This window comes from Paramormyrops kingsleyae, unplaced genomic scaffold (genome assembly GCF_048594095.1).
Source record: "Paramormyrops kingsleyae isolate MSU_618 unplaced genomic scaffold, PKINGS_0.4 ups396, whole genome shotgun sequence".
NCBI classification, from domain to species: Eukaryota; Metazoa; Chordata; class Actinopteri; order Osteoglossiformes; family Mormyridae; genus Paramormyrops; species Paramormyrops kingsleyae.
Genome location: NW_027326333.1, coordinates 584 through 16,190, shown reverse-complemented (window position 1 = coordinate 16,190; position 15,607 = coordinate 584). Strand labels below are relative to the sequence as shown.

General features: G+C 43.3%; 1 protein-coding gene across 3 annotated transcripts; it reads left to right on the top strand.

Annotated features, from left to right (window-relative positions):
- Positions 1-7,245: 7,245 nt before the first annotated feature.
- On the top strand, positions 7,246-10,628 carry LOC111851117 (fidgetin-like 1). Of its 3 annotated transcripts, none has more exons than XM_023825681.2 (2): positions 7,246-7,453; positions 8,386-10,628. In XM_023825681.2, the coding sequence occupies exon 2, from the start codon at positions 8,394-8,396 to the stop codon at positions 10,311-10,313; it is 1,920 nt and encodes a 639-aa protein (XP_023681449.2). In that variant the 5' UTR covers positions 7,246-7,453; positions 8,386-8,393; the 3' UTR covers positions 10,314-10,628. The 3 variants fall into 3 exon arrangements, with proteins under 3 accessions (XP_023681449.2, XP_023681447.2, XP_023681450.2); XM_023825679.2 differs by lacking the exon at positions 7,246-7,453 and adding an exon at positions 7,473-7,608; XM_023825682.2 differs by lacking the exon at positions 7,246-7,453 and adding an exon at positions 7,473-7,651.
- Positions 10,629-15,607: the final 4,979 nt, after the last annotated feature.

Below are 15,607 nucleotides of genomic sequence, written 5' to 3'. Positions count from 1 at the left end.
CGTGTGTGCCCTCAGCTCCCCACATCCGTTACCCCGTGTGTGCCCTCAGCTCCCCACATCCGGTTACCCGTGTGTGCCCTCAGCTCCCCACATCCGGTTACCCCGTGTGTGCCCTCAGCTCCCCACATCCGTTACCCCGTGTGTGCCCTCACCTCCCCACATCCGGTTACCGGTGTGTGCCCTCAGCTCCCCACATCCGGTTACCCGTGTGTGCCCTCACCTCCCCACATCCGGTTACCGGTGTGTGGCCTCCGCTCCCCACATCCGGTTACCGGTGTTTGGCCTCACCTCCCCACATCCGGTTACCCGTGTGTGTGCCCTCAGCTCCCCACATCCCTTACCCGTGTGTGCCCTCACCTCCCCACATCCGGTTACCGGTGTGTGCCCTCAGCTCCCACATCCGTTACCCGTGTGTGCCCTCACTTCCCCACATCCGGTTACCCGGTGTGTTGCCCTCAGCTCCCCACATCCGTTACCCGTGTGTGCCCTCAGCTCCCCACATCCGTTACCCGTGTGTGCCCTCACCTCCCACATCCGGTTACCGGTGTGTGCCCTCAGCTCCCCACATCCGGTTACCCGTGTGTGCCCTCACCTCCCCACATCCGGTTACCGGTGTGTACCTACAGCTCCCCACATCTAATTCTAAGTGAAAATGTGTGTTAACCTATTGGATGAGATACAACAGGCCAACCAATCACAAGTAGCAGGAAGGAGAGAACTATAAATTAAGACTGATATGCAGATATTAGAGGCAAATATGAAGGAATGCAAGGATTGGCACTCCAGCTACTGGAATAAACTTCACAATGTTCCATTCCATTCAGATAAGTGCGGTGCTGAGGTACCACCTGCCACAGGGCTGCACTCGGGTTCTCTCCCTGAGATGGTTCCTCGTGTGGTGGGTGCTGTAATGCGCCATATCAGCACACACTCCTTGCCTCCCTCATATGAAGGAATCACCCTCGTTGCTGAGTTTTCAGTATGAAGTGCTTTTTATTTTCCTCCCACACATATTTCTGAAGGAGCACCACATCTAAAGCTCCGGAATGTTGGTTCTTGGATGCTAGGATCCTGCCAAAACAAATCCTTTTGACACAAGGGATTCTGGGAAAGGGGCGCTTTGCATTGCCAAAGCAGCACATGTTAAGCAGAGCACTATTCAGGAAATGCCTGAGCATTGTGAAGGCCCAATCAGCAGTCAGCTTTATGGCAGGCAAGTGAGACAGAGTGACTAGGGGTGCCTTATATACTATACTACCTTATACTACCGTATATACAGTCATATGAAAAAGTTTGGGAACCGCTCTCAGCCTGCATAATACTGATAGCACCCTACTTCCACCATAAAAGAGTACAGTGGTATGTCTTTCATTTCCTATATGAGTACTGGGGTGTTTTCCAAACAAAGATTTTAGTGAAGTAGTATTTAGTTGTATGAAATTAAATCAAATCGAAATCGAAAAAATTTGGGTACCCTTGCAATTTTGCTGAATTTAATGCATGTACCTGCTCAATACTGATTACTTGCAACACCAAATTGGTTGGATTAGCTCATTAAGCTTTGAACTTCATAGACAGGTGTGTCCAATCATGAGAAAAGGAATTTAAGGTGGCCAATTGCAAGCTCTGCTTTTCTTTGACTCTCCTCTGAAGAGTAGTAGCATGGGATCCTCAAAGCAACTCTCAAAAGATCTGAAAACAAAGATTGTTCAGTATCATGGTATAGGGAAGGGCTACAAAAAGTTATCTCAGAATTTTAAACTGTCAGTTTCAACTGTAAGGAAAATAATCAGGAAATGGAAGGACACAGGCATGGCTGCTGTTAAACCTAGATCAAGCAGGCCAAGAAAAATACAGGAGCTACAGGATTGTGAGAATGGTTGCAGAAAACCCACAGATCACCTCCAAAGACCTGCAAGAACATCTTGCTGCAGATGATGTATCTGTACATCAGTACTTTGCACAAAGAACATCTGAATGGCCCTTTCTGCACTCACGCCACAAAAAGTATTGCTTGTTGCATGCAAAAGCTCATTTAGACAAGCCAGATTCATTTTGGAACAAAGTGCTTTGGACTGATGAGACAAAAATTGAGTTATTTGGTTATAACAAAAAGCGTTTTGCATGGCGGAAGATGAACACTGCATTCCAAGAAAAACACCTGCTACCTACTGTAAAATTTGGTGGAGGTTCCATCATGCTGTGGGGCTGTGTGGCTGTTCTGGGACTGGGGCCCTTGTTAAAGTCCAGGGACCGGGGCCCTTGTTAAAGTCCAGGGACGGATGAATTCAACCCAATATCAACAAATTCTTCAGGATAATATTCAAGCATCAGTCACAAAATTGAAGTTAAGCAGGGGTTGGATATTCCAACAAGACAATGACCCAAAACACAGTTCAAAATCTACAAAGACATTCATGCAGAGGGAGAAGTACAATGTTCTGGAATGGCCATCACAGTCCCTGGGATGATTTGAAGCAGGCTGTCCATGCTCATCAGCCATCACATTTAACTGAACTGGAGAGATTTTATATGGAAGAATGGTCAAACATACCTCCATCCAGAATCCAGCCACTCATCAAAGTCTATAGGAGGTGTCTAGAGGCTGTTATATTTGCAAAAGGAGGCTGAAGTATTGATGTAATATCTCTGTTGGGGTGCCCAAATTTATGCACCTGTCTAATTTTGTTATGATGCATATTGCATGTTTTTGTTAATCCAATAAACTTAATGTCACTGCTTCCACTGTTTCCATAAGGCATGACATTTACTAAAAGTAAGTCGCTACATTGAAAGCTCAGCCAATGATTAATAAAAGTCCAAAAAATTCAGGGGTTCCCAAACTTTTTCATATGACTGTACTATACTATCTGTTCTAGAATGGAATAATTCAACCATCATATCCTTAAGAGGTGTAAATATTCTAGCCATCACTGACTGAATTCACCAGCCTTGGCTCTGCAGGAGAGGACACTACTAAGATTTTCTGTATGTTTACAGATGGGTTTCTTCCGTCGGCGATATAAGGAGATCATTGAGGCAGAGAAGAACAGAAAGGACAGCGATGAGAGTTGGGACTGGGTCCAGAAGACCCAATGAGGAGCATGCCTTCACCAAAGCCATTATGTCATTGGCCCCTCGGCCTGTCCGCCAGCCAATGGGATCCAGCCCCTTCGATCTTCCATATGTGGAAGAAAAGAATCTTCTCCAGATTTTTCGGAGGCTCAAAACTTTAGGTTGGTGAAAGAGAAGAGCAGGAATTATGGATGAGATGGACTGAAGATCAAACATTTTTAAAGAGAAAGACTAACACAGATATTTCAGAAATAAGAGTGGACAAGAAAATAAAACCCTCAGGGCCTTGAATGTTTCACAAGCTTTTATTTTTATACATATATGCTTCCTGTATTGAACAGAACTGATGCTACAAACTCCTTGAATGGTTTGACATATCTGATGTTTTCTTCTAAGCACTGATGACTGTTATGCTTTAAAACTCAACCTCTGGTTGTTACGCAAGTGTCTGGCAGTGGCTGTCACCAGTGCCACTGTCAGACGGCTTTTTTTTGTAGAAATGAACACTGTGCCTGAAGTCACATGTCTTCTTCATGTGGCAGGTGAGTTGGAAATAGAGGTGTAGATCCCAGGCTGTGCAAAACAGGAACACGGTCTGCTAAAGCCTGCAGAGGCATGTCAGCCAAGAGCTGCCACACTCTTATTCCTGCAGGAGAATGCCTGGCTATGAAGCGGGCACTTCAGGGTCAGGCATGAAAGTCCTCAGATATTCAGAAACATTCCCTTATCCTAGGAATAAAGCTAAGCCTGTGGGGGGATATAGTGCAGAGGAACACACAGGGTGGTAGATGATCAACGTGCAGGCAAGTGCCTTGTCCAGTGGGCAACAGGATCTCTTCTGCCTTTTGTACATCAGTCCTCTTAAATTCACTTGCTTCCACAGATTTGCCTGATGGACAGAGTGGTAATACCTGTGTGTTTGTGTTCAACGTGGACTCCACCTTGGCAGCAGGGAGGCAAACGTGTGAGCTGACATGCATGCAGTGGCATCCCCTATGCCTGACTGCGCAACACTCATCTTCTTTCAGGGCATTTTTTGCTGGAGTATGTTTCCCTGGAGGATCTCCCTGTAATTGGGTGGAATGTTCCTTGAATTGGACCCACAAAAAAATTGTCAGTTCAAGGCTTTCCTTACTGAAAGCACATTTTGACCATTTTTTTCTTATTGTCTTGGATCTGATTATCTGCACTCCACCACACCCCATTTTCAGAGCTGTCAGTCCAAACCCTGTTCTACTGAAGAACTCCCTGTATTATACTCTGTGCTCTGCCGGTGGTAACCCTTGTTTCTCTTGCAAGTGTGTGTGGATTATGCCTCCAGCCTGACACTGCAATAGGTTAAGCACCTGGGGATGCTGTGTGGCTCAGTGGGCTAAGTGTCTGCACCTGGGACCAGAAGGTCACTGGTTTGATCCCAGCCTTGGAAAAATAGTAACATGGCTGTGGGCCCTTAAGCACGGCTCTTAACCTGCAACTTCCAGGGTGCCACAAGGTGGGTGCCACAAGGTAGCTGCCCCTTTGCTGTGACCTCCCCCCAAGCTAGCTCTCACCTGTATAGAGATGGGGCAAAGTGAAAAAGAGAATTTCCCAGTGGGGATCAATAAAGCATCACTATCCATCCTAAAGTACTTGGCTGCAGTTTCATCACAAAGTTTACTTCTCATGAATTAAAAACATGCAAAGCAACCAAACTGCTTGATAGAGTTTTTAAGGAGTGAAGTGAGAAAATCGATAGACCAAAAGCAGACAGTATTACTAGTGAATGGGATGCTCAGTAATGTTTATTATCCATTTTTAACATCAGGTGATTAAAACGTAAGTGGGAATGCTGTTGCTGTAATGATTTCCCTGAAGGCATTGTTGCTCTTCTGAACCTGCAGCATCTGCCTTTTCAGCTCTGCTTTATTTTGTCTTCAGAAACCTCTGCTTTTGCTTTGTATTAGCAAAGAATGGGAGGCGAGGCGATCAGTCTGGGTATGTTCATTGCGTCTCTGCTGGATTGTTGAGTAACTCTGCACCACAGAACATGGATGAGAGCAGATGCAGACTGTTTTGAGTAGGAGTTTTCCATAAAATGCTGGATGATTTGTGCACCTCTGTTTGTAACAACTTGTAAGGAAGGAAAGCTCTGATGACATGATGATTTATGGCTGGATGAGAGACAGGATGGGAATATGTTTACTGTTGGGTGCAAAGCCCCTCAAAGTCCAGAGGGAGTGAGATGTCATGAGCTAAAAATAAATGAGGAATGTGGTACTTTATCTCCATCTGAATGGCCGTGTGCAAGTCAGTGCCGCATGGTTATGGTAAATGGTCCTTGTAAGCATGCTGGAATGCAAGCAGGAAGCTGCAACTTGTATGCTGTGACCTACAAAAAACCTTTGACTTTTAACTCCAATAATCACTGGCAGATTTTGGGCACAGGACCTGCAAACTTGTCTCAAGTCTGGTTAATACCCTGTTAGACATGGCTGGGGGGATATGACAAAGGAACCACTAAAATAATGGTTCTAAAGATACACCATATAGAACAAAACTATGAAGGAGCAGTAAACATTGTGGAATTAAAGAACTGATCTAAGAGGTCAGTTAAGAGGGTAAAAACTTGGGCACTATGTCTAAGGCCTTGAATGCACAATTTGGAACAAGGGATGAGGCATCAAACCTGCTGTCCTCCTTCGTATTTCTTGTTGACTAAGAATGATAATCCACCTTGAATGGCTGTTTGTGCTTGAGTGGGAAAGGATGACCCTCTTAATATCATCCCTTGCTAAACCAGCTCACTTCTGTGCTCTGTTAGAAGTGGTTGTATCTTGAATATATTTTATCAGTTGCTACCACTGGCTTGACAAATACACAACAGCTATAACTCTGTCTTTAACTGACTCGGCTTAGTAATTTGTATATATTGATGCAGAGAGAAGATACACTTGACATTCAACACGTGAGGTCTGAACTTTTTTGCTGTTGTTTTTAGTACTATGTTGTCACCTCTGTCACTTCCTATATCTTTCAGTCAAAAACTACTGCCACTGAAAATTGATGTAAAAGTATTTCTATATGATTGGTGTGTCCAAGCTCATGTTAAAACTGTGTATTTATGTACTGATATTGACATGTTAAAATAAAAGCTTTGCGGTTAATAAGCCTGCGATTTTTCCCTTTTTCTTTTTTAACCTTAAATTCCTGCCCATGCGCAGTGAACCAATTCATGAAGTCGAAGTACTAGCAAGATGATGTTATCCCACTTCGAGGCCCTTATGATATTCTTGTGTATTTGATGCCATCTAGTGGTCGAAATATCGACTTCCACACGGTCTTCTATCGGTTGTTAAAGGATTGGTGGTGTTTATATATTGTGGTTTGTAACATCTTTATCATTAGCTAGTAAATCAGTTTAATTAATTACAACTAGTGTTAGCTAAGTATTTGTTTGTTTGTTATGTACTAGTTTGTTATAACCGAATTATAAACCACATGTAAGTATATTAAAGTTTTAGATCATTAATATTAAAGAGTTCATAATTCATATGTGAAATGCAGTACAGTAATTTGAAATAGTATAATGTTTTAATAATCCCAAAACAAATGTTAATAAAACGCCTGGCAAACAGAAAAACGATAAAACTTTAAGGAAAAACTGTGCATTTTAATTGACAACGGCATCAAACAAGCATCTAATTAATAAATAACGAGGAAAAGCAGGGAGGTCGGACGCTGGACAGTAAGGCATAAACACGGTGGGTAATTTATACTCTGGCTAAAGACACACGAGAATCGGACAGGGTTCATGCAAGACACAGGCAATGGCACAAGCGACTATGGCCAGCACAAGTAAATTGTTTGTGTTACAATTTCCCAGCATGCTCCGGCGCCAATTCTGAATACAGATAATTCTGAATTTGATTTTTAAATTACGCATTCTAAAAAGGTCCCAGATTTTTTATTGGTATGTGTACATATTATAGTGAAATTCTTATAGAAGTGCTTCCTTCAAACTGTAGTTATATGTATGTTATGTGATATTTCATACCTTCATGTTGTAATCAATGCTTAAGCTTTAATTTGCACTGTGAATTTCTTTATAAGTGTCTTTATAAACCTCCAGACAATGTGTTTCCGATTAGCGGCCTCCGATTGTGTCCAATCCTCATTCATGTCTGTCCGATCTTTATTCCGAGCCTTTCCGATTTTCAGCCCGAGTCTTTACGATTTTGGTCCGAGTTGGTCCGATCTTTTGTTCCGAGTCAGTCCGATTTTCTGCCCGAGTTTGACCGAATACGGAACATGGCGGGAACTTTGTAGTCGCTCTTAGTTAGCATGAGTTGTTTTGGTAAATTTTAAGTTTATCTCTTCGGAAACGCGTACCGTAAAATAAGTATGTGATATTTTACAATAATTTTTAGTAGATAATTAACCCCTAATATAACCTATATACCTTGTATAACCTAATATAACCTTTATTTAGATTAAATGTTGGCCGATGTCGCTGAGCAGTAAATTTGCTTCGTTGCTAAATGTCACAGTTAGAAGGTTAGAATGACTTGTTCTTACTGTCGATAACTTGATTTTTAATGTAAGTTGTGGGTTATATATTGAGGGGATTATGTACCGTTCGTCGACAAAAATATAAACGCAGGTTTTAATTCTGCTTCAGGTTTCTTTCATCCCGGCGTATGAGTTGCATGTTAGCTAATTCAGGTTGATCAGTAGCCTGGTAGTAAATTTACTTAATATTACAGACGTGCTTCCTTGTGCACGTGGATATTTTCATTTACTTAATAATTTTATTAATGCATTAATAAAAGTTGTTGAACAGTTAACCTGCTATCTTTTCGAATACGAATGCCTGTGCTTATGGTTTTCATAAGTGGAATGTTTTTGCATTATGTCCTGTTCGTACTGTGGTTGCTCAGTTATTTTCCTGTTAACTCTGTAAAATGTTAAACAGCTTATCTTTAGCCTAGTGACGTAACCTTCTTATAATGGGACAAGATTTTTTTTTTCTTTTTCAAACTCTTACAGAGGTCTTTGTGAAATATATTTAAGAGACATAATATGATTTTTTTATAGCCTTAGTATGAAAAATAAAAATAAAAAAATGGACACTGAGTGAGACCAGTTTGCCTGCTAAGTAAAGGATGTACCCATATCCAGGAAGGAGCCCACTGACCCTTCGTGGGGCTCCCTGTTTCTGTCAGCCCCAGTGAGGCTGCGCCAGCTGCTTTAGCACTCCTGCGGTTTGCATTTCGCTCTGCCCCTCCCACCACCTGATGTCTTATTTTAACACACTGCTGCTGTCCCTCACAGGCTTAGACATGAGTGAGGCACACCTGAGCGAGTGGCAGAAGAGGACCTTTGACATTTCATCTGGCACCTGCACACCTGAACAAAAGGCAGATGCTTACCGTGCACACATCCTGGACGTGCAGTATGCATGGGCGACTTCTCTGCTGTCAGCTTCAGCTACAGCCCATCTACTCAGGAAATACACTGAGCTCTACTCCGCAGTGCTGGACTCCGATGACCCACGCACAGGCCTGAACAACTATGCCAACAGTGTACTGCACCTGGCTCGTGGACACAGAAACGACAGCATACAGTGGCAGTCGGCCTTGACACCAGAAAGTGTCCTGGCTTTGCCCTGTGTGCAGCACATTGTCCGTGGTGAAACTGGGGCTGTGAGTGCCCTCATACCACGAGAAGATGTGGATGTTGTAGTTGGTGGGGGGTTTAATGGTGAGAGTGATCAAGGCTGCTCTCTGAAGCTGGGAACCTGCAGTGCGGATGTGTTTTCAAAAAACGAGGCTACTGGGGCTTGCAGTAATGTTCTGAGAGATGGGGCAGGAAAAGAGAGTGGCCATCGAGCATTGCTTCCATCTTCTTCCTTTGGATCTTGCAGCACAGCTCAACCCACTATGAACCCGCTATTTAGCAGCAGTGCTAACATGAACTGTCAGCCTGCCCCTAGCAATCTGTCCGTTTTCTTCCCCTCAAACCCTTCGAAGCGGAAGGCCTGCAATAACTCTCAGTCTTGCCATGTGGCTTCTGAAACACGTGGTGGCTCCAGTGTTGCAGGAAAGAGAGGGGATGATGGACGAGCCAGCAGCTTCAGGACAGCCAAAGAGCAGCTGGTAGTGGAGCAGCAGAAGAAACACGGTCAGCAACCACAGCGAGTCCAGCCAGCTGGGCTATCTGGTGGGATGAAGAAGTCCCTGGGTGCCAACAGATCCCGTGGTGCCTTCTCCAAATTCGTGTCCCCTATGCCCAGGCAAGAGGATGGTGAGGGGGCAGGTGCCAGTGGGTCAGTCCAGGAGTCTCAGCCTATTGATGAACGGCTAAAGAACTTTGAACCCAAGATCATTGAGCTGATCATGAGTGAGATCATGGATCATGGCCCACCAATCTCTTGGGATGACATTGCTGGACTGGAGTTTGCAAAGGCCACAATCAAGGAGATTGTAGTGTGGCCCATGCTGCGACCCGACATCTTCACTGGGCTTCGCGGTCCCCCCAAAGGAATCCTGCTTTTTGGCCCTCCTGGTACCGGAAAGACACTGATAGGCAAATGCATTGCATGTCAGTCTGGGGCCACCTTCTTCAGTATTAGTGCCTCATCCCTGACTTCTAAGTGGGTTGGAGAAGGTGAGAAGATGGTCCGGGCCCTTTTCGCAATTGCCCGCTGCCACCAGCCAGCCGTTATCTTCATTGATGAAATTGACTCACTGCTTTCCCAACGGACAGATGGTGAGCATGACTCTTCACGACGCATCAAGACTGAGTTTTTGGTCCAGCTGGATGGGGCAGCCACCTCAGCTGATGACCGGATCCTGGTGGTCGGGGCCACCAACCGACCACAGGAGATTGATGAGGCAGCCCGGCGAAGGCTAGCTAAGCGCCTGTACATCCCCCTGCCTGAGGCCGCAGCTCGTCGCCAAATCGTAGCCAACCTGATGGCCCGTGAGAAATGCCATTTAAAGTCAGAGGAGCTGGATTGTGTTGTTTCCAGCTCCCAAGGGTTCTCCGGTGCTGATATGACCCAGCTTTGCAGAGAGGCAGCGCTGGGCCCTATTCGCAGCATCCAGGTAGATGACATTGCCAGTATCACACCTGATCAAGTGCGTCCCATTGTTCATACCGATTTCCAGGATGCCCTGAAGACTGTGCGACCCAGTGTGTCCTCCAAAGACTTGGAGCTCTACGAGGAGTGGAACAGGACCTTCGGCTGTGGCCGCTGATCCGGACATTCAGGCAGATTTCTGATGTCCTGCCTTCACCAAGCCCTCTGTTATTATAATGTATGTACACAAGTATAATTTTGGTGATGTAACATTTTAAATCATTCCAAAGACTATGTCGTTTTCAAAATCTTGAATGGTACAGGAACTTTTGCAAATATAAATTGCAAAGTCTATGCAAACTATAAATGAGTTTTGCACAGTTCTCATTGTTATTAAGCTTGAAAATGCATGGAAGTATGTTCTTGAAAATGGATTTTTGTATCTAGGATTTTCAATGAAACGTAATAAAGATGAACGTCTGAAACTATATTCTGTTTATGTGCTAAAGCATTGGATGTGATGAAGTGAGGACAACCTGTGTATTTCCATCCATTCATGGCCAACACAAACCACACAGCAGGGAGCAGGGTTCCTACGCCTAATCTAGGATGTGTGAATAGCAGAACTGTCCCGTGTATTTGCATAACCTATTTAGGAGTTATTCAAGGGTGGACGATGGCAGGCCCTGTGTTACGGAACACTGTATACGCTGGGTATTCCCCACAAACCAAGTGAGAGATAACATAGCTTCTTTCCCCAACATACAGCACTTTACAAATGTGTTCAAACCTGTTCTTTAATTTTACTGAATTATAGATCCTTTCTTGAAAATTGAGTTCTCTGATTTAATTCAAGCACTGCAACTGAAGGTTCATTTTATAGTGGGCTTGTTTAAAAAAAAAATAAAAAACGTATATGTGTGCTGTTTGTATAATGCTGCGTTCCATTTGAACTCATAACTGGGAAATTCCAAGTTCCTAATTTGAAATTTCAGCTGGGATGCCCCCTGAAGTCGGAACTCTGACTGATGAAATCGGAGGAACCTCTGCAACCCGACCTCAGAATCCAAGACGGCTACACCCTTTAGCAACCGAAGTTAAAGCTGTAGTTTTATACTGTTTCTTAGCACTTACGTCTTAAAATCAGTCATTAAGGTACTCTGGGCTGAATGTAAATGAACAAAAGTTCTCATTTAAACTGGGTATATGAAATCTGACAAGTTATCCAGCTAAGCAACAGACTTTGCTTTTTGAAACAGGGCCCTGGAATTGCTAAATGGCTTTCCGACTGTTGGAACGTGGTTAACTTGTCTGTGACGTCATTCCCAGTTCCGACCTCCAAGGTAAATGGAACGATGCATTACTATTCAGCCCTTGTCTTGTGAAAGCTCTAATTTTACACAGGTGACAAACAGCTGCCGTAGGACACAATTGCTTTAAATTGGGTTTCTACTAGAGAATCATTAAACTTTAACATTTTCTGAATAAATACCCCACAGTTAAAGTGATGAAATAACCATATTAAGAAGTCTGCATAACACTGGCCTGTATGGGAAGGTGGCACACGAGAAGCCACGTGAAAACATGTGGAATTTGCCAAAAAAGAATCATAGTGATCCAGTTGCAATATGAGGAAAGATTATGTGGTCAGATGAGAATGAGGGAGTTTTTTTGCCAAAATTCAAATGTGAGGTGCAAATTTAACAGTAGCAACACCTCTACTGAAGTTTTAGATTATATTTATTTAAGAGACACTTTTATGCAACATAACATACTGTACAGCTTCACCCAGTCTCTGGAGCAATTGGGGTTAAGGGCCAACAGTGAAATCGCTGCCAACTCTGGAATTTCAGCCAGCCACCAGCCAATTGCAGGCACGGCATCCAAACCTGTGGATCTTATCCAGAAAGGGCCGTTGTGTCTGCAGGTTTTTGCTGCAACTGTTATGAAATTACTAATTAGAGGACAGATTGGCTGAAGAGTCCTCACACCTGGCTTTGAACAGCTGCCCTAAAGGTTACCCCAAAGACCCACACACACCACCTGGAGCAATCCTAGTTCCATGAAAATAACTCCAGAACAGTGTGCAAAGCTGGTAAATAATTACCCCAAAATATTTAAAACTGTTATTGGGTAAGAAACAGGTTGCTCTGCAGAGTATTAACATTAAATAACTCCTATGTTAAAACTATTAATTATTTATTTATAGTTTTCTATTTAAATTATTTTGTACTGTAAAGCAATGTCAAATTAAAATAATTTTGTGTTTGAAATATCACAGAATTTCAACATAACACTTGTAATTCAATAAAAGCAGACCGTCATTCAGGGGTGTGAATACTTTTGCAAGGCACATTCTTTAGCAAATAGATGACAAAGGATGATGTTACTGTTGTTTTCACCCTGTTGCTTCTAAATGTACTGCGATTGGCCTACAATATAAATTGTTCTTGTGCTTGATTCGTTCAAGGGATACACATGTGCAGAAAGGCATGAGGATAAAACACGAGGAGAAAGTAGAATATGTTATATATGATAGTGAAAAGTACTGAGAAACGTACGAGAAAATACATCCCAAATTTTGTATATAAGTTTAGGTAGCAAAGAAAATCTGTCTAGCACTTGTAACTAGGAATTTTCTTTGATTGATTTTTGTACATTTCCATGCATGTGATGAAATGACAATGGTAATTAGCTGTTTTATGCCTGTGTAATTCTGTCGCCATCTCAGTAAAACAGATCTCTTGCTGAGTTGTATCCCTGGTTAGTTAAATATTGCCTAATTTCCGTTGTGGAGTTACACTACCAGTGCCCTCTTGTCCTGGTAGCAGAAAGGAAATTAGGCAAGATCCTCACTTTGCCTCTGGGACACGGCTGACTTTGGCTGCCTTCTTCCCTTTACCCCTGAAATAGATCATTTAGCCAAAGAAGGGAATGAACTTCACTTCTTGCTCCTTTTCACAACGAGTATTGTTGATATCAGAACAGTCACGAAAAGGCTTCTTTTATTTTAACAATACTTTCCAGCAACTGAGATCTACTAGCTTACTGGAGCAGTCTCTCAGTGCTTTGGAGTAAATGTCTTCATCCTGGAGGGGAAGTTGAGCAATGCGCAGCTTGTCCTGTTCTGTACAGTCCCACATACTTAAGCCATTATTCAACCACAGCGGTCATATCTGGACACTGCCACCGGGCACAGAGTTGGGAAATGTGGCCAAAGCTTTAATCTCAGTACTGTCAGAAGTCATATGTCAGTATGGAATGCTTACTGTGAAGGTAATGGCTGCTACTTCCTCAGCCAAACAAAGAACCATAACTTAAGACCTAAGTTGTAATCCTTTGTTTGCTTGGTTTATTTGTAGAAGCTATCACAGAAAAACTGAGCAAAGTAATGAATGAAGACTTCACTCATGTGGCTGGTACTCATATTGTCTAATAACTAATGTTGATGCTGATTTAACCAAATTGTGGTTTTCTCTTATGTAATTTCAAATACAACAACACAGCAGGTTAACTTGGAACATTGTTACAATTCCTGACTCTGTGCACAAACAGTAAGCACCTCTAGATGTCAGTGTAGCACTCATTACAGTCTATTGTACAAATGACTTCAGTAGTTCACACTGCAAACCACTGCTTGGGTCTCTGTTTAGAGCACAAGGAATTTGACATGTGCCACCTATCCATGGCCTATCATTGGTCCCACTCTCCTCAAGCTGGTGTTGTGTAAGTTCTAAACTCAAAGCACAAAGTAATAGGTAGTCCTGAGACCAGTGAGGAAGTCAATAAGCTGAGTCAGAACACTGTTAAAAGATTGGAACACCTCCATTGCATTCACATTATACAACAGCAGGCATGTTATGAAAAGACATTTCTGGTGAAGTCCTGGCCGCATGGGATTTTTGGTTTTTACTCGAAAACGTTTAATAGGTAAATATTATGTGTTACTTAGCATTAACTACAGTAAAGATGAAAAATAGTACAACAGCACTCTGGACAGACCATGACCTGGTCTATTTGTGGCCTCATCCTTCTTGCTCTACTTCTCCAGATGAGCCTTCTTAACATCAGCCACAAGAGGGCCTCAGTTTCCAGGGAGCTAGGACAGAGATTCTCCTTCTGCCTTTGTGCCAAGCCCCTCTCCGGCCTGGAGTCTTTTTGAAGTCTGTCCTCTGTGAATCTCCGGCCAGTTCTCGTCCTTGCAGCGTTGTGGTCTTGCCGCCTGTGGTAGAGAGGGGTGTCGCTTAGAGATGGAAAGAAGTTCTCATGTAATTTTTATGAAACAACCTGGAAGACCATGAAAAAAGGATTTCATTTATTTTTCATCTTTTTGTCAAGTCGGTGATGAATATTTTAGACAGATCCGTAGTTGGGCGTCTGGCCACCATGGCGAGTCTTTGTACCCGAGGCCAACAGCGCAAGTGAAGCAGTTGTCCCTAAGGAGTGATGACAGCCAGGCGGGGCGGCCGGCATGGGACAGCTCCTCCGGCCAGCCTTCCCTTACTGCGGGGGTCACCATGAGTGGGAAGAGAGCAGAAGGGATGCTGAAGTGAAACCCGTCAACCCTCCTTACCTTACTGTGGGCACTAGGGGGGGTTGTGGTTTAATCAAACCACGGCAGCTCAAACATGAACAATGCTCTCTGGTACAGTATCTCTGCAAGTCGTGGCTATCATCTAAATAGAAACGTATGAGAGATGGAATGTTTAAGGTAGTGTGCTTTGGACATATGGGGTCTGGGATGATAGACATAGCGTGCAATTTGGATGTTTGAGTTAGTGAGTGTTTTGGACAGCAGTGGACTTTACCATAAGGCAAGGTAGGTAGGCACCTGGGACCCCCGAAAATTAGGGGCCCCTTGAAGACAGAATTCCCAGAAGTTACATCTAAGGATATAATATAATATTATTGTTTAAATTTTGTTAAATTTGACTTCTTCTGCTGGCCCCTGGAGGTTGGGCTCCCCCTTTGAGTCTGGTTCCTCCCAAGGTTCTTTCCTTGATGTAATGTTGTGAAAATGCACTATACAAATAAAATTTAAGTGAATTGAATTAAATGAGAGCAACATATATGTTATTTGCCTTTTTTAGTGACAGTTTTAAAGACAGGCAAAGTTGCACTGGAGTCTACGGGTTGTTCCCCTGCCAAGCGAACAAACTGGCACAAAGAGGAGAAAGTGGCACAAAAATTACACTACTAACATCTTCAGTGCCTGATACTGTCTTGCTAAAGTGGTGGACAACTTGTGATCAGACTTGGAGAGAACACAATTAAATGAAGAGATGCAAGAATTCAGCACTAACCTTAGCGAAAGAGAGAACGGATAAACTTTTTAAATTTGGGCAGTCGATCCTTTGGTGCGATACCACAATCCCACTCATCAGCACATTTTATTGACAGCATTCCTGCCCCCACCCTGACGTAAGTTTTACCACTGGCATTCCACACTTTGATTGGAATATTTTTGATGTT